The sequence below is a fragment of the Bidens hawaiensis genome, unplaced genomic scaffold, assembly GCF_021521415.1.
Source record: "Bidens hawaiensis isolate Kalapana, Puna unplaced genomic scaffold, B.hawaiensis_p1.1 tig00036873_1, whole genome shotgun sequence".
Lineage (NCBI taxonomy): Eukaryota > Viridiplantae > Streptophyta > Magnoliopsida > Asterales > Asteraceae > Bidens > Bidens hawaiensis.
In genome coordinates this window covers 125,582-148,959 of record NW_027496447.1, presented here as the reverse complement: position 1 = coordinate 148,959, position 23,378 = coordinate 125,582, and the positions used below count along the sequence as shown (strand labels likewise).

At 35.0% G+C, this 23,378-nt stretch overlaps 2 protein-coding genes and 1 pseudogene across 2 annotated transcripts; 1 reads left to right on the top strand and 2 right to left on the bottom strand.

The window, feature by feature from the left end:
- Positions 1–4,491: 4,491 nt before the first annotated feature.
- Positions 4,492–5,520, top strand: LOC143588907 (nuclear transcription factor Y subunit B-1 pseudogene; annotated as a pseudogene).
- A 2,552-nt stretch (positions 5,521–8,072) lies between these two features.
- LOC143588910 (potassium transporter 5-like) lies at positions 8,073–11,715 on the bottom strand. Its single transcript, XM_077069804.1, has 7 exons — positions 11,530–11,715; positions 10,508–10,684; positions 10,267–10,396; positions 9,998–10,048; positions 9,596–9,856; positions 9,108–9,530; positions 8,073–9,023 (listed from the first exon to the last, which is right to left on the bottom strand). Exons 1-7 carry the CDS (start codon positions 11,713–11,715, stop codon positions 8,161–8,163), a joined length of 2,091 nt encoding a protein of 696 aa, XP_076925919.1. The 3' UTR covers positions 8,073–8,160.
- Positions 11,716–15,285: 3,570 nt separating this feature from the next.
- On the bottom strand, positions 15,286–19,444 carry LOC143588905 (potassium transporter 5-like). Its single transcript, XM_077069800.1, has 7 exons — positions 19,208–19,444; positions 18,673–18,892; positions 18,132–18,380; positions 17,985–18,035; positions 16,921–17,181; positions 16,434–16,856; positions 15,286–16,228 (listed from the first exon to the last, which is right to left on the bottom strand). The coding sequence occupies exons 1-7, from the start codon at positions 19,442–19,444 to the stop codon at positions 15,369–15,371; spliced, it is 2,301 nt and encodes a 766-aa protein (XP_076925915.1). The 3' UTR covers positions 15,286–15,368.
- Between the last annotated feature and the right edge of the window lie 3,934 nt (positions 19,445–23,378).

The following is a 23,378-nucleotide window of genomic DNA, read 5'->3' as shown; positions in this document are numbered from 1 at the left end:
GGCAGCTATGGTAGGATTGGAAAGGGAGGTTGAACTCCAAAACAATAGGTCACGTGCTCGGATATCTATAAAAAGATAATACCAAATCCAACAAAATAATCCATAATGAAAAAAGATTTATAAGCATCGCTTTCGGATGTCTAAACATTTATTTTTGCGCATTACCGAAAATTTGGAGTACGAATTTGATTACTTTCAGCAAAAACCGTGCGCGTGAGGGACACTAGGATTATATAATCGTATCAATGGATATCACTTAATAAAGGATAAAGAAATACAAAACTAAAAAGGTAATGTTTACATATATGTTTCGATATGCATGTATATACGTTTTATATAATCGTATCAAAGGATATCACTTAATAACATACCTATGATATTTTTTAAAAACTGAGCTCATACCTTATTTCATATCCAAATAAACGGTACAAAAGTTTTGAGTTTGTTATTAGAAAAAAAAAAGAAAAAACAAGAGATGTTATACTACGATAAATAAACATATTTGTTTAATATACTATGATAAATAAATATATTTGTTTAATAGTCGCTAGTTCATGATTAATTCTGGCCAATAATAGTATAATTGTAATTGGCCAATAATAGTTTAATTGTAATTACAAATTTGCAATATAACATACACAAATTATAATTTAACACATAGTTAAGAAAATGGAAAAATAAACTAATGTACCGTTAATAGTTTCCATATTAAGACAAGTCGATTTCGTTGCATAGCCTGCCATAAACCGTCGTTAAGTAACTATCCAACATAAAGGCCAATTAGGCTTTCTATTTTAAGTCTGTCTTTAGTTCCAAAATGTACAAACATTAAAAAGGCCAATAAACTCTACATCTCAAATCTTACTTGGACATATCAATCTTCAATTTCGCTCGATACCAAACCCGCATAAACCCAAGAGAGCTTTTATATCCTCGATCAAGCCATGTAAGGGTTTTTCTTCAACAACCAGTGCATTTCGGACCTTCCACAAACACCAAAATGAAGTAAGAATAACCTCATGTACAACTTTAGCCATCTTTTAAGAACTTATGGATATTCACAAGGTCCCTCTAAAATCTAAAATCTAAAATCTCATTTAAAGATCACATGCTTTGTGATACGCACATTATTTCAAAAAGTCTCATGGTCGAGCTACATTGTTTGGTAAATGTATTACTTTTGAACTTATGTGCATTTTGACAAATAAGATTATGTTATGTTAAGTTACTCGTGTGTAAGTGAATTTTGGAACCTTTTTTTTGTCAAGTTCGGTACGTTACAGATAAAAATATAGGTTTTACACACATAGATGTCTAACACTACTGTATAATATATTTCAACTATGATCACTGATGACCTTCACCAACGAACTACTGACGAACTACGTACATTCACTGGAAAATTTCCAACGAATTTATTCATCACTAAAAACCCCATGATCTCTATCTTAAATTAGAAAACACTTACCATAACCTAATTACGTAAGTTTAATTGTTAGTACAAGTGGCGATGTTATCCTTAAAGGATAAGGGTGACACAATTGTTAAACCAAAGATTAATATAAAAAAATATATATAATTAGGTAATCCTGGCAACCTAAGTTTTGCAAACGAATAGTTCAAATATGAAGGTTTGATAAATTCTTTTTAGGTTTTGTTTGGTAGCACTCATATTACGAGGTCGACACGTGCTTCCTCAAAATAAAATCAATTAAAAAATTCTTTTAATCCAATAATTGTTGACACCATTACCACAATTGCAAATTATTAAATTAATTAGTGACCTAGTTAGTAGGGACCATTAGTTACTTGGACATTATTGCAAGTCATTTTCTCTCTTTTAGGGTTTTATAAATTGGTCCTTCTACTTTGAATTAAGCATTTTAGAGTAACCTAACGTCATTCTTATAAAGGCTTTAACGCAGTCAGTTGCAGGAAGACTCTGAAAACTTACCATCCGTATACAACCTATCTTACTAGAGTTCGTATCCTAGAAGAATGATGTTCTACTCAATTAGTGACATACTAACTAGAGACTCGCATGAGGTTTCTGTTAAACGTGTCCAACACCAAATCAGATTGAATGCTCCTAGAATCTTGGAGAATAATTAATATAATAATTAGTTTATTATTATAAGATAAATTAGTCTTATTTTATTTAATCCTATTTGTTTTGGATTCAAATTGTGTATTTGAGTTAGTATAGGATTAGAAGTGTGGGTTTATATATACCCTAGGTTCAATGTGTTACGAATTAGTAATTTTTTCTTGTTTGTCGTTTTCTTGATAAAAGAGTCTATCGTGTGTTGATCAAACTCGTGTTCGTGTTCTTGATTCACCCGCTAAAAGTTTAACAAGTGGTATCAGAGCCTAGGCTCATACCGGGAAGCAGTTTGAAGATCAGAGGCAGCCTCCACCGGCTGGTGTGTCCACCGGTGGAGGGCAAGCGTGAAGAAAGGCTTGGGTTGCACTAGATAGTAAAGCAACAGCAGACAAAGACTCAGAGTTGTTTCGGGTTGACCGTTGTCGAATGGGTGCCGTTTGGGACGACATGGGTGACTAGTATATATATATATATATATCTTGGTTAGCTACTGGCCCATGTCAAAAAGTTTTTCATGAAGTAATAGCCGATAGATTAGAAAAACAGAATAATTGCAACTTTGTGTTCTCGGGATTAATATTTCGGAACGGAACCGATCGCGGCAAGTTTCCGATCAAAGGTGTGTCAGGTTCCAATCGTAAGGGGTATACAGGTTCCATTCGCGGTGAGTTTTTGATCGGAGGTGTGTCCAGGTTCCGATCATGGTAAGTTTCCGTTCGAACAAAGGTGTATTAGGTTTCAATCGCTTTAAGTTTCCGATCAAACGAAGGTGTATCCGAAGTCGATCGCAGTGCGTTTCTGATTGAATGCATAAATAAGATGGTGAAATGTCTCCAACTAGTGAACATTGGCTGCATGGTAACGTGAGTTTTTTTTAAGTGGTGAAGCTTTTCAATGACAAGTTGGTAATTGTTAGAAAAATTATCTTGTTTGTCAAATAATATTCTAGTTAAGGTTCTTTGTTTTCGTTAGTTGAATAATGGTAAAAAGCTTTCCAACAACCGTTAGTCGGTGTTTGTGTTATTGATCTCCACTTGAAAGTCGTAACGTCCGCCGGTATAACAGAGTGCAACAAAGTTGTGTTCCAACTTTGTTTTGGTGTTCGTCGAGTTGAAGGTTTCAGTGGTGATGTGCCATCACTGTGTGTCGGGATGGTCAAATCTCTGTGTGTCGAGAATTGATGTTATGCCATGATCGTGTGTCGGTATGGTTAAATCTCCGTGTGTCGGAGTAGTTTAGTGGGTTGGATCGATGACCAGTAGTCCCGAGTGGTAACGTTTTCGGGCTGTCTAAACGAGACAACAACATCAGATGTTCGAGGTCCGGTTTCGGGACCAAATTGTAACGTGCATGGCAGCAACGGTTCATGTTGTTAACAAGCGAGGGATGAGTTATGGAGCTAGAACCGGTGGCTAAAAATGGTCACATAGTTATGGTTTTGGAGCTGTCAAAATAGAAGACAGTGGGCTTGATGGTTTCGGTTTCGACGAACAATGGGTTCATAGGAGACCACCGAAGATAAGGCATGCAACATATGTGTTTGGAGGTGAGTTGAATGATGTCCTAGATGATCTTGTGTAGATTAAGGAGTAACGAACCAAGACGCAACTTCGTGTGAAGGCGTGTGATGAGTCCAAGAATCAAGTTCAAAGAGATACGGGTGTTGCGGGCTGTGAAAGACCTTGGATGAAGAGTATGAATCTAAAGGGAGTGTTGGAATTGAACACTTGAGCTTAAGCCAGAATACGTGACATATTGTGTTGAGTATCGGGTTGTTTCGAGTCGAGCTGCTTCGTGTGTGTCACGGTTAGAAGAAGTTTGGTGTTGAGAGGGAGTGTTAAACGTGTCCAACACCAAATCAGATTGAAGGCTCCTAGAATCTTGAAGAATAATTAATATAATAATTAGTTTATTATTAAAAGATAAGTTAGTCTTATTTTATTTAATCCTATTTGTTTTGGATTCAAATTGTGTATTTGAGTTAGTATAGGATTAGAAGTGTGGGTTATATATACCCTAGGTTCAATGTGTTAGGAATTATTAAGTTTTTCTCGTTTGTCGTTTTCTTAATAAAAGAGTCGATCGTGTGTTGATCAAACTCGTGTTCGTGTTCTTGATTCACCCGCTAAAAGTTTAACACAAAAAACTCGTCACATGCTTGTCTCACACTTAATCTAGCAAGCATTTTCCAACTGAGCTGATGATCATCAACATGCGAGAGCTAAGCTGATTAGATATGTTCGTCTTTGGATACTTGTTTAAATGACTAGGCTATCTAATTTTGCAAGACGATCTTGATCGATTTGAGGATCTAAAACGAAACTAAAATGTGAAGTTTTTTTCATTTCAGAGTTACAATAAAAGACAAGCATTAGTAACCCAATTGTAAACATTAAATTGAATTATAATTCTACAATATGCTACATGTACTATTCAAAATAAACAAGGATATGATCTTTGTTTGTATTGTTCGTTCATTATTTATAACAATTTCTGTCACTCTCCTTTATCTAATTATAAGTTATGTTTTATGTTGAACATCAACCGTTGATTTCAATATGTCGTGAACGATCGATATTGGTGGTAATAGATTAGGTTTTAACTAGTGGTGTGGCCAGGTCCGCACTTCATAACATCATCAAATTATAGTTTTAAAGTAATGATAGAGACTCAACACTATAGATGATGATATGTATATATAATAACTATAATAACTTTTGCATATAACATTGGAGACCAATTGATATAAATAAAACAGCAACGTGTCTGTATTTTAGAGGATCAAGATTTACTTAACCAACATGGTTCACAGTATAGGATCTAATCCTGAGGTGTTAAACTTCACATATGATGTTAGCACTAGTGCATCTCAACAAGATCCTGAAGTGATCAAGGAACAAGATCGATTGCTACCCATCGCGAATGTAGGTCGTATCATGAAGCAAATCCTCCCACCAAATGCAAAGATCTCGAAAGAAGCTAAAGAAACTATGCAAGAATGTGTGTCCGAGTTCATCAGCTTTGTGACAGGAGAAGCTTCGGATCATTGTCGAAAGGAAAAAAGAAAAACGGTAAACGGAGATGATGTTTGTTGGGCGATGTCCAGTCTCGGGTTTGATGATTACGCCGAACCTATGAAGTTTTATTTGGACAAGATTAGGGAACTTGAAGGTGAAAGGGCTAACCAAAATGAAGATAAACATCCTATCAATCATCCTCGTCAAGAAAGCTCGGTGGATTACGGATCTGCAGGTAACCAAGTTACTAGAAAAGTTCCTCTTTCTTCTTCCCCTAATCTTATAAAATTCACTGTTGAGGATAAAAGAAATAGATGTTAGGGTTCATTTTGGAGATATGTTTTGGGGTTTTTTAGATGTGTCAAGGTAGAGTTAAAAACATGTATGATAGAAGATATTACACCAATTTGTATTCCATTTAGCCTCTTTTTGTGTTAATTTTTGAACATGTGTAGCTAGGTTCTTTTAGTGTTAAATTTCAAAGGTATTCCATTCTTCGATCCAGATAGGTTTTTTTCGTGTTCTTTATTGTTTTATATATTTGAAGATATTGTGTTATTTGATCTGGCTAGGTTCCATTTGCGTTAGTTTGGTTTAGGGTTAGAAAATGGAGTTTGTGTATCATATTTGAGCTTCTATAAATCGACGAGTGACTGTTTCGATTTTTAACTTCCAAAGTTGATTTTAACAAGATTATGATTCCTTTTTTTCTGAAAGAGCTTCATCGAGTTATAATGTGTGTGCTTATTGTGAGAACTCTATAAACATGGGCTTTATATCTTGTGCCTGCGACTCAACTGAAGATTATTGATACAATGAACATCAAAACATTTCCAAAATAAACGTGGACGAGTGATTTGATTTCTTTGTATTCCGTGACCATTGAGCGTTGGATTAATTCAACCCGCACAACCTTCTGGTGCTTGTCACCCGACTTCATAGTCATATTTAAACCCGTGATTAAAGGGAATCATGGACGTGTAATTCTTGATGGGTAACGTGAAATTACCTACCTAGCTAGTTGTCAAAATATTTTCAAACATGAAATTACCAGAACTCAATCACTCCCAACAATCTTGGAAGAAGAAGAAAAATCCTGGCTTAGAAAACCATATAATATTAAAGCATCCAACATAGATTGGACAGTATCTAAATGCAAGATCTAAAAGTGAATAAACTAGTAGAAGCTAGTGAAACATCACTATCACACTCAACTAAATTAGTAAGCCCACTTGAGATTAAAAAAAGAATAATACTTTATGAAGACTCTAGAAACCATTTCACACCACTCTTATGGTAATCAATATATAGAGATGAATCAGGCCCACGGCCCACACTAACAAAACCCTGAATATTGTTCTATATTATCCAACAATATTACATACCTTGAAAATAAATCTCAAATCATCTAGAAAAGCAATCAGTAGCTTAAACTTTAAATGCTTCTAATGTTGAAATGTGACAAATGGTCTAAGTTTGGATATTGTATTTAGGAGTGAGAAAAAACGGTTTGGAACCGTCAGAACCGAGGAACCGGAACCGAACCGGTGCCTCAGAACCGCTAATTTGTGTACCGGTTTGGTTCTTGGTTCTCAGAATTTGCATTAAACGGTTCCCGGTTCGGTTCCGGGTAAAACCGGCGGTTCTAAACTTAGAACCGAAGAACCGGAATATTCAAAACGTTTTAAATAAATTTACCGATCCCCATTTTTGACAGAGTAACTTATTATCCGGCATCTATTCAATCATTTTTAATTCAAATCTTTTTTCTTCACGTTCAAGGACTAGCAACCATGATCAATTTTGATTTAAGCTATCAAGGTAATTTAATATAAAATGATATGATCTTCCATTAATCTATCGTTACTAATGATTTATTTAACTTCAACACTTAGGTTTTAATAAAAAATATAACGGATGTTCATGTTGTAATCTAAATTAGTTTTACCGTGAAAGAAGACATACAAATGTATAAACTTGTTTTGCAACTTGCAAAGTTTTCATAACTCATTTGATAATTAAATGATCGAACCGGTTCTAGCCAGAACCGGTTAGCGAGAAACAGCTTTAGCGGTTCTGGAACAGAACCGGTTTACTCCAGTTCTATTTTTCACTCACTTTCGGTTCCGGTTCGATTCTCGCGGTTCTGAACCGTTGCACAACCCTAATTATATTTAGGTACATAGTATTGCAATGCATTGGGGTTGGTTCTTGTGAAACCCAATCTGTAAAAAGTTGACCCAACAAAATTTGGTTCTTTTGGCAACTACTGCTTATGGATGTTAAGTTGTATGGATGAGAAGGGTGTCATGAAATGTATGTAATGTTCAAGAAGAAAGCACCATATCATGTATGATAGTACCTCAACAACTTAACCATAAAAAATGATGTAATGCATGTTAGTGTATGTTCATTTAACTTTAAGCACATTGGAATGTGTATTGTGTAGGCCTTTAAACTAACCGAACGAATATGAGCAAGGGGGTGCTCGTGTTTGTTCATTTAACTTTAAGCGAACACGAATGTCTGTGTTGAGAGTAGTGGATGTGAAATAAGTCAAATAAGAATCTACTTTAGTTAGTGAGCATTTAACCTACAATGTATACGTTTTTGGGTCATTGTATATTTGTTTCATTTCAATTCGAGATTATATTTGACAAAAACGTAACTGACAGCACTCTTTATCGGTTAAATTCCAACGATTATATGTCTATTATTCATTTTGATGATTTGATAATGCCGCCTACATCAATAAGAGGGTAGAAAGACGTAAGAATCAAATCGGGGTAATTTCAAACATGCAAAAATCGGGTTTTATATGATTTTCTGTGAATAGAGTTAGGAGTATATGATATTCTGCTTTAATTAACGCACTAGTCAGTAGGAAACATTTAGTCTAACATACTTTCTAGCATTCTATTATTACTTAATGAAGACTATTTAAAGCCTAATGTAGCGTACTAGCGTTCAATAAAGGAAGTAAGTTTTATCTAGTTGAAAGAACAAAAGTTTTACTCTACACAAGCCCATTCATCCACGTCAGAGCTCGTAAGTCATTCCAACCTTCAACATCCTTTTGTGAGGAATTTCAAACACGTTATAACTTTGCCTCAAGATCTTATTCATGAAATTATAAGCATAATCGATGATAAACTTTTTCCCAATTGAAGACCCGGTCCTTGAGACAATCTCATGCTCGCCTACCAAATGCACGACTCCTGCTTGCCAAGCTTTGTCTAGTTTCACCATATCCTCCTCATCTGCTAAACCACCTGGTTGTGGTTCGACTCCATAGTCATATTCAATGAACTCTTTCAATCTTTCGAATAAAATATTTTCAAACGACTCCTTTTCATTGCGCGCATCCTTGTATCCGTACCTCACCACACACCTAAAAACATACAATCCATTTGGCTTCACTCTCCGGAACAAGAACCTCTCTTCTGTTGCCACCCTACTAATTGGCAATGACTTGACGGAAACAAACACAACAACCGAATGTAAAGCAGGAACATTGTCAATATAGTGTTTAAAGATAGGGGGAATGCCATGGGCAAGCTCCGAGTAGAAGATTGCAAGTCCTCCCATACGACTCATGTTCGTACCCATAACAATGTCTTTTATGGCTTCTTGTGACACTTTGTGGCTGAGCTCATAATTGTATTTTCCTCGATAAACATAGTTCCAAGTGCACATAATGAACACTAGCACAACCGCGAATGAAAACGGCAAGTATCCACCTTCTCCAAATTTGTATAGAACTGCGCTTAAGTAGATGTATTCCGTGGAGCTAATCACAAGTACATATAAGATCACGAGAAGTATATTGGTTTTCCAAACAACGAGCATGATCATTACCATGAATCCAGATGTGAGCGTTTCAGCAAATATCACCGCGATACCTTCACCGATTAAGTAGAAAAAACACAAAATTAATAATCACACTCTAGCTAGCATATATTTGGAAAAAAACTAAGTAATTTTACCGTAAGCATGGCCGATCTTTTCAGTAGTTTTGAATGAAACAGTTACAAGAACACAGCCAATCATAAGAAGATAATTCACTTCCGGTATGAAAACTTGTCCTTCATACTTAGCTGATGTATGCAATACTTGAACACAAGGAAAACACCCAAGAGAAAGCGATTGCTTAATAATGGAAAAAGTCCCAGAGATCATAGCTTGGCTTGCTATGATTGCCGCCATAACAGCCACCACAAACACTGGCCAGTACAAGGCATCTGGAGCTGATTTATAAAATGTGTCTGCAACTTCATTTCGATGGTTTCTTAGCCATGATGCCTGACCACTATATGCTGTTATTAGAGCGGGATAAACCACACAACCCATGCTTATTTGTATGGATTTCACAGTGAAGTGTCCAAGATCAGCAAACATGGCCTCGGTTCCTGTTACAATCAAACCAGATTACTAAAAAGTTATAGGAAAATTAAAATGAGTATGAAGAGTGTACCTGTAATTGCAAGAACAATGCCACCAAGAGAAATCCATCCATCTTTTTCGTTCCGTTTGAAATAATCGATGATGTATTTAGGGTTTATGGCTTTGGCGACAGAAGGGTCAAACTTGATGAAATTGTACACACCTATCCCAGCAATGAGCGCGAACCAGACACAAATGATGGGGGCAAAACTGTAGCCAACTTTATCAGTTCCAAATCTTTGAACCATGAACAAGGTTATCAAGATTAATACTGATATTATTACGATCCTCCCTGCATCAATCCGTTTCCAAGGTGTTAGCATATTCGTGTTTTCTTTTTCGCGACAAGAAATTGAACTTGATGTATTTTATTGTAATTTACAATCTAATGTTTATATGTTGTACAACACAAAACTATATATCAAAAACTTACCTTCTGTCATGGCATCAGTTGCTTCTTTGAGTCCTGATACAGCTGATAATACTATATAGAAAACTTAACTTGTTAAGAACAACACAATTAAAAATAATTCAGTTTTTTTTATTAGTAGATGGTTTATGATTCAACTATCTATTCGTTATTTTTCGTTCTTGTACTTTTAGGCAGTTTGCCATAAGGAGTTCAGTGAAAAATTGTAAGTGACAGATGAAATTTGGTGAAACCCCCCATGGAGTTAGCTTGTCATGACCCTAGCTACTTACCACACAAACTGAACCAAAAAAACCGTAAGAACTTGCATAAGTTCTCTTCCGGTCTTGCAGGGGTAGCAAACTGAGCAGAAGTATAAGATCTTTCAAAAAAATGCCTAAAAGTACGCAGTTGAATCTTAAACTGCATATGAATCAAAAAAATTCAACCAATCATAGTGAATGAAAACAATAAAAACAGTTAATTATAGTAATCACCCGAGATGGAAGGAGTGAGGATGCCATCACCAATGACCATGGAAGTCCCAAGCATGGCAGCAAATAGGAGTGCAAACTTGGCAAAGTTTGTACGCTCAATATTTCTCTTGACCATTGACGCTATTGTATTACGTTTGCTCGGCAATTCAAGTTGAAAAATTGAGACCTCTTGGTCCTCTGGTTGTTCACTTGGGATTAAGCCCACTTTGCATATCTACACAATTTCGAGTACAACGCAAAAGTACCTCCTGTTATCCAAGGAAATACACTATTAATATCATTATACACCAACTCTATGTGTGTTATAGAAGTACTACCAAACCAGTTATAATCAAAGACAATAGTTTAGAAAAATAGATACATGAAAGTTTTGTCATAGATTTAATTAGGGTAGTCAAACGAATTTTAACAAACATTTATTGAAGAAATCAAGCTATTCATATTTAGAAATTGTACTATAAGTATCTGGTTATCAGTTGATGATGCTGGGATTATGACTATCTCACCAAGAAGTTTTGGTTTCGACTTCTTCTATTTAAAGTGATTTGTGTGTCTATGTACCCTAATACTACTATTATTCCGTACCATTATGGAACAAGATTTGACCAAAATATGGACTTCCACATAAATAAAAAAAACAAGAATTTATCAGTTATGTTATCATGTATCTTACGAAAAGTGAGACATACATAACGGACAACACATTAAATCCAATCTCGTCTACTACAATCAAGGAGGAAATGCGTACCGTCACCATTATCGTTGGCATGCAAGACAATTGTAACATACTTAAGAACAGGAATTATAGTGATTGTGTAAAAGGTGATAGACAAAACGCCCAAAATGTCATCTTCGTGTTTGATCCCATCACTAAAGGTACTTGCGTACACGTACAAAGGTGATGTGCCAATGTCGCCATAAACCACTCCGATGCTTTGAAAAGCAAGCTGAGTATCACTCTCCAGTCCTTCAAACAATTCCATTTTCCAAATATTAGGGACAAAGTTAAAATGTCGGTAATAAATGAGAAAAAAAAACGCTAAAAACTCGCGTGCTAACCTTTGTGTCATGGTGACCATGATGGCCACAAATTTTAGCAGATTCGATATCTAAGGAATTGTGACGCTTCAAGCCAGTGAGTTGTCTTTCAGTAAGTAGAATATCTGGCGTGTGTTCGGAGTTGATCTGTTCACTGTTTTCTTCTTCTACTTCTTCTTCGACGTTGCTACATCCGGTAGAAGACATATGCTATGTTCGTTTTGGGTTTGATCCCGGAGATCAATGCAGTCGTTGTTTTGTGGCGACTCACGAACACTTTGGATTGCACGATGTAGGTCTGGATCTTATTTAGAGGAAAAAGATGTAGTGTTTAGTGGTTCAGCTTGATCAACTGCTAACTTAAAGTCAGGATCTTCAAAAGAAAACATCAAATTCCCTATTCATTTGTTTATTAATTCATTTCTTTTGACTCACATTTAAAATCTGAGTGTTATACACATAGCGTTTAATTTCTTTACGATAATTCATTTGCCCAATTCTAACGTATTTGTGAATATCAAAAGAGTTTTTGACCATTTCTACAACTCGGCAATTGTTTTCTTGTTCTTCTTAGGATTGTTATTTAAGGTTTTAAACAAATTGTTTATTACATCTACAAAACATTTTATGAATTTTTTTAATGTCAATATTTATGGATAGCCTATTGATTAAAGTTCAATCGATCACACAATATATAGTCATGAATTCATAAACATGTGACGTGTTAACTCATTTACTTAAACGGCCGGGCTTGGTTATCACATACGGGTTAGACGTGTTAATCCATTTTGACATGTTCGCAATATACAGGAGTGCAAACGAGCCGAGTCGTTCGCGAGCTACTTGAAATCGGCTCGTTAAAAAGCTCGATCAAGTCGACCTTAATCAAGCCCGAGCTTAAAAGTAAGCTCGTTTAATAAATGATCCCGAACCCGAGCTTCAGTTATCGAGGTCAAGCCATCTCGTGAGTCTAAACGAGCATGTCATTTATATAAATTTTTAAAATATAAATTTATTAACTACTTATTAGTATATAACATAATTTTATGAAAAAATAAATAAAATAACTAAATAATATATATTATTTTGACATAAAATTATAATTGAGAAAAAGTATATATATAAAAAATATATAAAAAATAATTAATAAATGGTAAATGAGCTGAACCCGAACCGGGCCGGAGATCGAAAATCTATTCACGAGTAAGTTAAACAAGCCGAGCTTTGAAAATAGAGCTCGAAACGAGCCGAACACAAGCTCGAGCTCCGTGTAAGCAAAACGAGCCGAGCTTGAGCCTAGTCGAGCTCAGACTCAGCTTGGCTCGTTTGCACCCCTATATCCAAATTAGTTTAACAGCTAGCTATCATCATCATCATCATTGTACTCAATATATCCCACCAATAGCAAAGCTATGGTAGGGTCTGAGGAGGGTAAGATGTAGACAGCCTTACCTCTACCCCATAAGGATAGAGAGGCTGCTTCCGGTGAGACCCCCGGCTCGATAGTAGTTTTGCATCAAGCCTTGGACATAAGACACATAACACTCAACCATCGGGACACCGACCGATTAGTGCATGTACCCTTGTCTTTCGGCTATCAACGCCACCACATGATGCCTGATTAACCTTCCGCCACTTTTAACGTTATTTTCACGAGATTAGTAAAATAACGTAAAAATTAGTGCAATTTCACTTTTGCCCACCCGAGAGTTTACACATATATACATAATATGCGCGCACCTCAAGCATGGCGTTTTAACAGCTAGCTATAACCAACACAAATACTTGTCATTTTTAATACCACCACATTTGAATCTTTCATGCTAACAAATATTACACACTACTAACATATATACGTTAGTGTACTTTCATAAATAAAATGTGATATTGGACACAAACATAATCTCTTCAAATGACATCACGCTTGATTTAAAATTTATAATCGTACGTGTCTCACTATTGTCGTTTCATTAATTATGGTTCATTTTTCTTATTCATCACTCTTCATTTTTCTTATTCATCACTCTTTATCACCTCAGTACTTACTCATATTTTCCTTTGTAGGGGTATGGTACTAAACCCGGTTTTACGACCCTAAATTTATTATGTTTGGCTTATTTTATTATATGAACTAATACAATGTTATTGGGCTGAGGGGGTTTTGTGGAGGTAACCCTAACTGGGCTAGGCCCATTAGGGTACCATGATGGTGGCCATGAGGCTCCCTATATAAGGAGGTCTCCACCTCCTTATTAAGGGTTGGTCATTCTCAATAAGAGCCACCACCATATTTTTGTGTCTGTGAACAAGAGATCCTCGAGATTTCTTAGCGGTCACCTCCACGCCCCCAAAAAGTCATTGCAGATCCCAACCAGCCGGAGAAGAAGATCAAGACGTGGTTCGTTCATCTCGAAATCCGTGAAAACATCGTCATGGATCAGGTCAGATTCATCTCGTGCTTCGACATCCTTCATTCAATCTCACACTTAACTCCATGTTGTACATCATTCTCCACTTCTATTTAATAAAAAAAGGAAATAAAAAGAAAAGAAAAGGAAACAAAAATATTATCAGATGAGGGGTCAAAGGACCCATGTGACCACCCTCATTTGCACCTCATCATTCTCCATCACGAGGAGGGAGCACACTGTTCCCTTTCCCCCATTCTCATCATCTCCTGTCACACAGGATCCTTGAAGGGAATCGCATGAGCCATATCGCTCATCCTTAATAGGCCATTTGTCGGTTTATTCTAGTAGCTAGGCTCAACGTGTATTCACTCGCTTAGCATATTGAACCAAATGAGGACATGAGATGCTATGTGTAAGGTTATATTAAAGAGGCCATCATACCAAATGCCTATTGGATCAATAGTTATTGCCTAATATGATGTATTGGACCATTGTTAAGCTTAGCGAGAACTTGCATTGGGGTAATTACTGGACATAGTATACAAGTATGATGTAATTATCATGAGGAACACTATCTTTTTATGCAACACACATTAAGGTGTATACTTGAGAAAAAACTTTGAAAAATTCATCTTGAGTCCGTTTGTTTGTGCTTATATCATAATCAAATCAAACTTTTATTCTTCAATGCTCTATATCCACATGATCTAGGTGTTCCCACCACCCCAGATCTAGTTGTTTAGATTTGTTTAGTGTGAGATCCATGAGTGTTTAGGGCCTACAAATGATACCAAAGCTTGTATAGTTCGTTTTAGTGAGTTTGTGGATCATTTCAATGGATTTTGGCTTGCAATTGAAGAATGAATATACATCGATGTTCTTCGTTGATTTAGAGTGTTCCCGCAGCATATTTGATGTTGTTTGGTGGAGATTTGAAAGTTTTTGAGTCAAAATTGGGTTCCAGTTTAAAGCTATTTTTTTTGTGAAGAAACATATGTATTATTACTATATTTTATTAAAAAGATTTATGTTTCTTCCTCTAGAAGAAATTTCAATTGACAATAATTTTTGTATGCAAAATTTACGCTTCTTAGTCACAAAGAAGTGTTTATTTTTGTAAAACTTTATGTATGAAAAGGCTTAAATATATCTATATAGACATTCCAATTAATATAAATAATCATATACATTTCAATGATAAGATGACATACACCCATAAAAAAGCCAATACATAATAATAGTTTTTTCTTACATTCTGGAATTTACAACGCAAAAACCAAACGCAAAATAAATAATAATAATAATAATAATCGATAATAGTAGTGAAGCTTGGACAAAAACTTCCCTGATCGACCACAAAAAAAAAAAACCATATACAAAAGGTTAATATTTTAGTATGTTATTGAAACATTCTTCATTAACTTAACACGCAAGGCCCGTTCATCGTCCTTAGAGCTCATACGTCATTCCAACCTTAAGCAGCTTTTCATGAGGAATTTCAAACACGTTATAGCTTTGCTTCAAGTTCCTCTTCATGAAATTATAAGCGTAATCAATGAGGAACTTCTTCCCAATCGAAGACCCCGGCCTCGAGACAATCTCATTCTCACCCACCAAATGCACGACTCCCGATCGCCAAGCTTGGTCTAGTTTCGCCACATCCTCGTCTCGTATACGACCTTGTTGTGGTTCAGTTCCATAATCATATTCAATGAAGCTCTTCAAGTTTTCGACTAGTATCTTCTCAAATGACTCCTTTTCATTGCGCACATCCGTGTACCCGTACCTCACCACACACCTAAATACATACAAATCGTTTGGCTTCACTCTTCGAAACAAGAACCTCTCTTCGGGTGCCACCCTGCTAACCGGCAATGACTTAACAGAAACAAACACAATAACCGAATGTAAAGCAGGTACGTTGTCAACATAATGTTTAAAAATTGGTGGAATGCCATGGGCCAGTTCGGAGTAGAATATTGCAAGTCCACCCATACGGCTGATGTTGGTGTCGGTAACAATGCCTTTTATGGCCTCTCGTGACACTTTGTGATCAAGCTCATAGTTGTATTTTCCTCGGTAAACATAGTTCCAAGTGCACATTATGAACATTAGCACAACCGCAAACGAAAAAGGCAAGTATCCGCCCTCACCAAACTTGTAGAGAACTGCACTTAAGTAGACGTATTCTGTGGAACTGATCACAAGCACAAATAGTATCACAAGAAGTATATTGGTTTTCCATATAACAAGCATGATCACCACCATGAATCCAGAAGTTAGCGTCTCAGCAAATATCACCGCAATACCTTCAATTCACAGATTAAGTATGACCATTATCTCACTAGAGTATGTAAATTTTTAAGAACAAAAAAGCTAAGCAGGATGGATATTCTTTTTATCTAATTACTTAGAAAAAGATAAACAAAAAAGAAGATTATCTATACATTCAGTTATAGTGATTGAATGTATGGTTGGTTTTCATGAAAGAAAACTCATAGATTAATTTCTTACCATAAGCATGGCCGATGTTTTCGGTAGTTCTGAACGAAACAGTTACAAGAACACAACCAATCATAAGAAGATAATTCATTTCTGGTATGTAAACTTGCCCTTCATACTTATGTGATGTATGCAAGACTTGAACACGAGGAAAACACCCTAACGAAAGAGATTGTTTGATAATCGAAAATGTCCCGGATATCATAGCCTGACTTGCTATAATAGCCGCCATAACCGCCACAACAAACACTGGCCAGTACAACGCATCTGGAGCCGATTTGTAAAACGTGTCCGACACTTGGTTCTGGTGCTTTCTTAGCCAAGATGCCTGACCACTATACGCTGTGATAAGAGCCGGATAAACCACACAACCCATGCTTATTTGTATGGATTTCACAGTAAAATGTCCAAGATCAGCAAACATCGCCTCGGTTCCTGTTGCAATCAAACTACATTAACAAAAAGTGTAACAAACAAAACAAGTATGACAAGTTTGTACCTGTAATTGCGAGAACAACTCCACCAAGCGAAATCCATCCATCTTTACCATTTCGTTTGAAATAATCGATGATGTATTTAGGGTTTATGGCTTTAGCAACTGAAGGATCGAACTTGATGAAATTGTACACACCAATTCCACCAATGAGTGCGAACCAGACGCAAATGATGGGGGCAAAACTGTAGCCAACTCTATCGGTTCCAAATCTTTGAACCATGAATAAAGTTATCAAGATTATTACCGATATAATGACGATCCTCCCTGCATCAATGAATTTCCAAATTGTTAAAAAAATAAATTCAAATGTCCATAGCTTTTTTATATAATTTCCTTGTTCTTAAACATAAAAGTTTTTATCAAAAGCGTAGTTACTGCTACAATCAAACCTTAATATTAATTCTTTGTATTATAATTCTAAATCAAAATGAAAAATAATTTATAATAAAATTAACAAAAACAATAATCAATTAGAAAATTCACGTACACAATTACGAAAGAATCAAATAGAAAGAATTTAATGGGTTGATTGAAAAAATAATGAAGGGTAAGATCACCATGTACAGTGGGCATTAACCTGAGCACCAAACCTAGTTTGGTTAATACTTTTTTGTTTTTTCATTTATATCCATTTTTCTAAAACCGATCTTAGACTCAAAGCATGGTGTATTATCATTTCCATGGTTTTGGATCATAAGGTTCAAAGGTTTATCGTCTTATAGCTATTAGATGTAATTTAAGCTTGATGCGACATGATCACATAAATAATAATATATATTAAGAATTTAAGAGAGAAATGATGGATATTGATATATATTTATCATTTCATAATAAGGATCAAATAATCATGGAGAACACTAAAGATTTATTATTATGGCTTTGGTAGTAATAGGATTATCATATTTAAACACACCAACCACTCATTCCAAAATACTCCATTTTCTGCTGCTTCTTCTTTTTTGTTTTGTTTTGTTTAGAAAACAGCTTTCAAAAGTAGAACTATATAATAATTTAAATATTCAAAAAAAAAAACATGTTATGTTAACATGTTCAAATTTAAATTTTACCTTCGGTCATCGCGTCAGTTGCCTCCTTGAGTCCCGATACAGCAGATAATACTATATATAAAATTTATATTAAAAACGCTATAATTAATTCATGACGTTTGAACGTGAATATAACTTTTTCCAAAAAAAAAGAGTAGAAGCAATCACCAGAGATGGAAGGAGTGAGGATGCCATCACCAATGACCATGGAAGTCCCGAGCATGGCAGCAAACAGAAGCGCAAACTTGGCAAAGTTGCTTTGTTCGAGAGTTTTCTTAACCTTTGTAGAGATTGTGTTTTGTTTGCCCGGCAACTCAAGTTGATAATTCGAGACCTCTCTGTCCTCTAGTTGCTCACTCGGTATTAAACCTACCTTTGCATATCTACACAGTTTCGAGTATAATGCAAATGTACCTCCTGTTACCCAAGAAAGAAAATACACTATTAAGTATTATCTAGAGACTCATGACATGTGTTCTAGAAATGTTACCCAATCAATTATCATGGATCAAATTATTTGTGAATTCAAATATAAAGCTGTTTCTTTTCTCTAATTATTTATCATCATAGATTAGAAGATTCAACAATGTTTTAATTAAATAAATGAAATTTGTTAAAAAAAAAACATTCTTTAAAGAATAACCATTAATTCTTCCCAATTTAAGTATTTAACAATAAACAAGAGCAACAAAGGGAAAGAAGTGCTTACCATCGCCGTTATCATTAGCACGTAAGACGATTACAACGTACTTAAGTACGGGAATTATAGTGATCGTGTAAAAGATGAGTGACAAAACGCCCAAGATATCATCCGGGTGTTTGATCCCGTCAGTAAAAGTACTTGAATACACATACAACGGTGATGTCCCGATGTCACCATAAACTACTCCGATACTTTGAAAAGCAAGTCTGAGTATCACTCCCCAATCCTTCAAACAAAATCATATCACAGAATAATTAGTCTTGACTAACTCCAAAACGTCACAAAATTATAGATATTAATCAGGAAAACGATTAATATATACGCAACTAGTTTAATTTTATGTTTGTCAGTAACCTATTAATATTATTAGTAATGTTAATAAATTTTAATTTGATTTTTGTTTTGTTATATTAGTCGGTCTCCTGATATATAGAAAGGTTTGTTATCATTTTACGATTCTCAAACCCTACCACACAATGCATTTCATTATATTTCTACTTGGTACGTTTATTTGCGTTAATATACGTGAGCAAGAGCTAACCTTTGTGTTATGATGACCATGGTGGCCTTGAATTTTAGCGGACTCAATATCTAAGGAATCATGACGCTTCAAGCCAGCTGGGAGGTGGCTTTCGGGAAGCACGTGATCAGACAATTGTTCGGAATGGATTTGTTCACTGTTTTCATCTTCTTCGATGTTGGCAACGCTTGAGTTTCGTTTGCTGCCGCTAGGGGTGGAGACGTTGGAGTATCGTTTGCTACCCCCGGTGGAAGACATAGTGGGTTATGGAGACACCAGAAGATGGGAAAATCTGTAGAAATGGTGGTCGTTATATAGAGATGATAGTTGACTAGTTGTACGATGGTACTAGTTTCTTTTAATAAGGAAAAAAGTTTTTAAAAAAATAAAGTGATTAATGTAGTTCATTTGCACAAGGTTTCAAAAGTAAACGATCATAAAATATTAGTAAACTTTTAATAGTTCTAAAATGGATATGAACCTTATTATATTGCCTCCCATGTTTCACCACTTTCTGTCTATATGATTAACAAAGTTTAAATTAAGAAAGGGAAAAACAAACAAACAAACCAATTAACCTAAATATGTGCTGAGAGATAGTGTCCATACACTATAAGGATGTATGGATTGCCACAATGTTTTATCTATCACCTCTAAATTTCGGATGCCCGAGTTGGTCTAAAAATATAGATCCTTATATTTTGACACAGAAAATTCATAGATCGCGATGATAATATATGAGCGGTTACAATTTTGAATAGTGTCTGTACTCCTTTTTTATTCAACATGGTAATTAGACCCAGCTTGTTCAGTTATTTCTAAAGTAACAACGCACTAACACAAAACGAGACTGGAGCTTGATTATTTTGTTAATGACTCACAACCATGGTTGTGATTGTTTGTTGTGGTTGTGGCTTGGATCACAAATCTTCATTGACGTCGATTCTTTGGTTGTTGATCTGTCTATTATTTAAAGCAGTAAAGATTTAGACAAAAATAACAGTTGTAAATGAAAAGCTTGTGAAGAAACTAGGATTTTGGGTGGTTGACGGTGGTGGCATGTGGTTATATAGACCACATGCTATACACAATTGGCCCTACTGTAATACTAATATAAGTATTAGTCTAATAGTTAAAGAGGACCGTGAGTTTAATCCCATCGCTTACATGTTTTAAGGGTGGTACGCATACTTGATGAATTAAAAATTTTAGAAATGGTTTTACAATTAAGTATAGTATTGTAGTAAAGTTGGCCTGTTTTATAGTCAAATACCATATTTTAGTAAAGCTAACCTATATTATAATAGTAAGGTATGGTATTATAGGCTTATAGCAAGTTAACCTATTGTACAGTAAGGTACAGTCTTATATTAATAAGTATAGTTTCATAGTAAAGTGGTAGTGGAGGGTAAGGCTTTATAGTGACAAGTTTGTTATAGTGGATATTTTACAGGTTTCTTTGGGGAGAGACCAATATAGACGTACAGTTACCTCCAGGGTTGTAATTTGTTATAACATGTTTTATGGCTCAAAAGTGTAGGAAGTGACTTCTGGGTCTACCTCTGGCTCAAATATTATATTATACAAAAATTTAGTCGGTTAAACAAAAATGTAGAAAAAGGAGTACATTTAGAATAACTCTTTTAAATTTCTATCCATAGAACTTAAGAAAAAGACCTCGCTTACGGGCTTGCATAGACTTGTTCTTAAAGATCATATATATACACATTTTTTTATGTTAATCATACGAATTAGAGTTTTAAATTTAATTGATTACCCTATCAATTATCATTTTGTCAACGTTTATGTCCTTGTTTCCACTCTACTTTTTCTTTCATTCATCTTTTTAATGCTATATAAACCATAAACTATAATAAAATATAATATCTACATATTTTGAACTTTGTGCACCATTCATATAATCATATTATCAGACTCCACTTTTAATTAACATTAGATAACATTCTTTCACGGTTAAAACTAGTTTTAAAAATAAAAAATACAAAAATCATATTTTTGTAAAAACTATGCATATATAGGCAAGAAAACAACCGTGGTTTTAACAATAAATCTATCTCGGCTCATAATCTTGTGCAAGAAATCAAGCTTCATGGGTTCCTTTGAGTTAAAAGTAGATCGAAATTTCCGACTTTGATTTGTTCCCTGCAATTTTGATATTTCATTTGTTTAGTTCATAGCTCAGGTAGTCTTGTAACTTGGGCTTCCCTATCATCTTGTTCGTAGGGTTTCGTTTTCTTGATTAAATCTTCTAGGTTTAAAAATAATAGTAAATAAATTCTTTTGAGAGATGATAACGGAAAAGTCATAAGATGCACGGGGTGCCAACTTTAATGAGACTACATTCTATAAACAAATATCATGGGATGTTATTAGCTATTTAATTCTATTTCTCGACGTTCAAAAATAATTATTTTAGTTTATATATTTGTTTAAATTTTTATAAAGAAAATAACATTTCAACAATATTATAGTTTTGTAAGTACCATGATTGTTCATGAAACGAGCCAAGCCTAACAACTTGGACTTGGTTTGTTTACAACCGAGCTAAGAATTGAGCTGAAACTCGGTTTGATTTTTAATAAGGCCGGCTAGTAGGGCTGAACAGGGTTCGGTTCAGTTCGGTTCGGTTTTTAGGTGAAACCGAAACCAAAAATTCGGTTTTTTCATATATAAAAACCGATCGGTTTCGGTTTTTCGGTTTTTCGGTTTCGGTTTGGTTATATTCGGGTTTTTTTATTTTTTCTTGTTTTGTTTTCGTTGTTCTATTAATTGTTTTATGCAACTAGTTCCTATGTACAAAAATAAATATTAACATTTACTATTACTTTCACAAACTATAATTTCTCTTACAAATCTATTGAACCAATAAACTCCTAAGTTGTTGTCGCATGTGGCTTAATATAAATATATTTAACAATCATTTAAATTATTTATTTTAATATACCAAGTTAATCGGTTCGGTTCGGTTTCTTTCGGTATTTTTGAAATGGATAACCGAGCCGAAACCGAAATTTCGGTTTTCCAAAAAAACAAAAAAAAACCGTCAGTTAATGCTTCGGTTTGGTTTTTTCGGTTAATTCGGTTTCGGTTCGGTATTTTCGGTTTTCTGCTCACCCCTACCGGCTAGGATAAGTTTGGTTTGGCTCGTTGTTGGGTTCGGTTTAAGTTTAATTTGGTTTCCTACTCAGAAAGAGGGTTACCCTTTAGTTTTTGCAAAGCCAAGTGAGTTTTCTACTTATTTGGTTTGAAACTATAAAGCCATGCCAATGTGGTCTGTAGCTAGATTAAGAAATACGATATAGGTCTTTATACAAACCTATTTCATTATATGTTAACATTGTTCATTTATGAAGGTTCTCAAACGAATCATTGACGGTACATGTGAATACGTTAAACCTTTACATACATTCAAAACAGATTTATACTCTATAAGAGGAACGGGTTTTTTGTCTTAAAGAGTCGGTCAAACGTTTACATGAGATTACGTGATCTCTAAAAATCTTATAATACAAAAGATTAAATAAAAGCAACTCAAACTGATTACACATGTGTCTGGAACCAAACATAACTGACCCCAGCAGGTATGCTAATGTCAGTCATAACCAGTTCTTCAACGGGCTAAGTAGCTCGGAGAATCCTTGAATTGTATGTGTATAGCAGTGGTACAAATCACGAAAATAAGAGACGTTTCCACTTAGCTTGTACATAAAATTATATATGTATTGCAACAATAGTTTGAAAAGATTTTAGAGTCAAACGTTTCACCAGCATATCACTAACGTATTTTTCCCTCACATTTCAGGTAACTAAGTTATTATGCATATATACAAGGATTAGGAGTCATGGATAGAGTTAGATGTCCGCTACACGAAGATGGCTTAATTTTAATTATTAAAATTCTTGTAAAATAAGAAATATAAATATTTTGTAAACATTTACTCGGGTATTTAATCCTCCGGAGATTTTAAATGTAAATTAATAATTTATAACTAAAAGTCTTCCGATAAAATAAACCCGCAAACTTTGTTATATTTACAAAACATGTATCAACAGGTGTCACATTTCTAGGCCTTAGGTCGGGGTGTGACACGATGGTGGGTGGCGATGGTTCGTGATGGTGGTTGGACATGGCAGGAGGTGTGCAGGGTGGAGATGGTGGGACTCGGGTGGT

Bases quoted from the DNA above. Each gene is read 5' to 3' on its own strand.
- LOC143588910 (XM_077069804.1), bottom strand. From the start codon at position 11,715: ATGTCTTCTACCGGATGTAGCAACGTCGAAGAAGAAGTAGAAGAAGAA. The intron at 9,857-9,997 runs GTAAGTTTTTGA...GGATTGATGCAG, and splicing joins AACTGATGCCATGACAGAAG to GGAGGATCGTAATAATATCA. The intron at 9,024-9,107 runs GTAAAATTACTT...TAATCGGTGAAG, and splicing joins AAAGATCGGCCATGCTTACG to GTATCGCGGTGATATTTGCT.
- LOC143588905 (XM_077069800.1), bottom strand. From the start codon at position 19,444: ATGTCTTCCACCGGGGGTAGCAAACGATACTCCAACGTCTCCACCCCT. The intron at 17,182-17,984 runs GTAAAATTTAAA...TCATTGATGCAG, and splicing joins AACTGACGCGATGACCGAAG to GGAGGATCGTCATTATATCG. The intron at 16,857-16,920 runs GTACAAACTTGT...TGATTGCAACAG, and splicing joins AGTTGTTCTCGCAATTACAG to GAACCGAGGCGATGTTTGCT.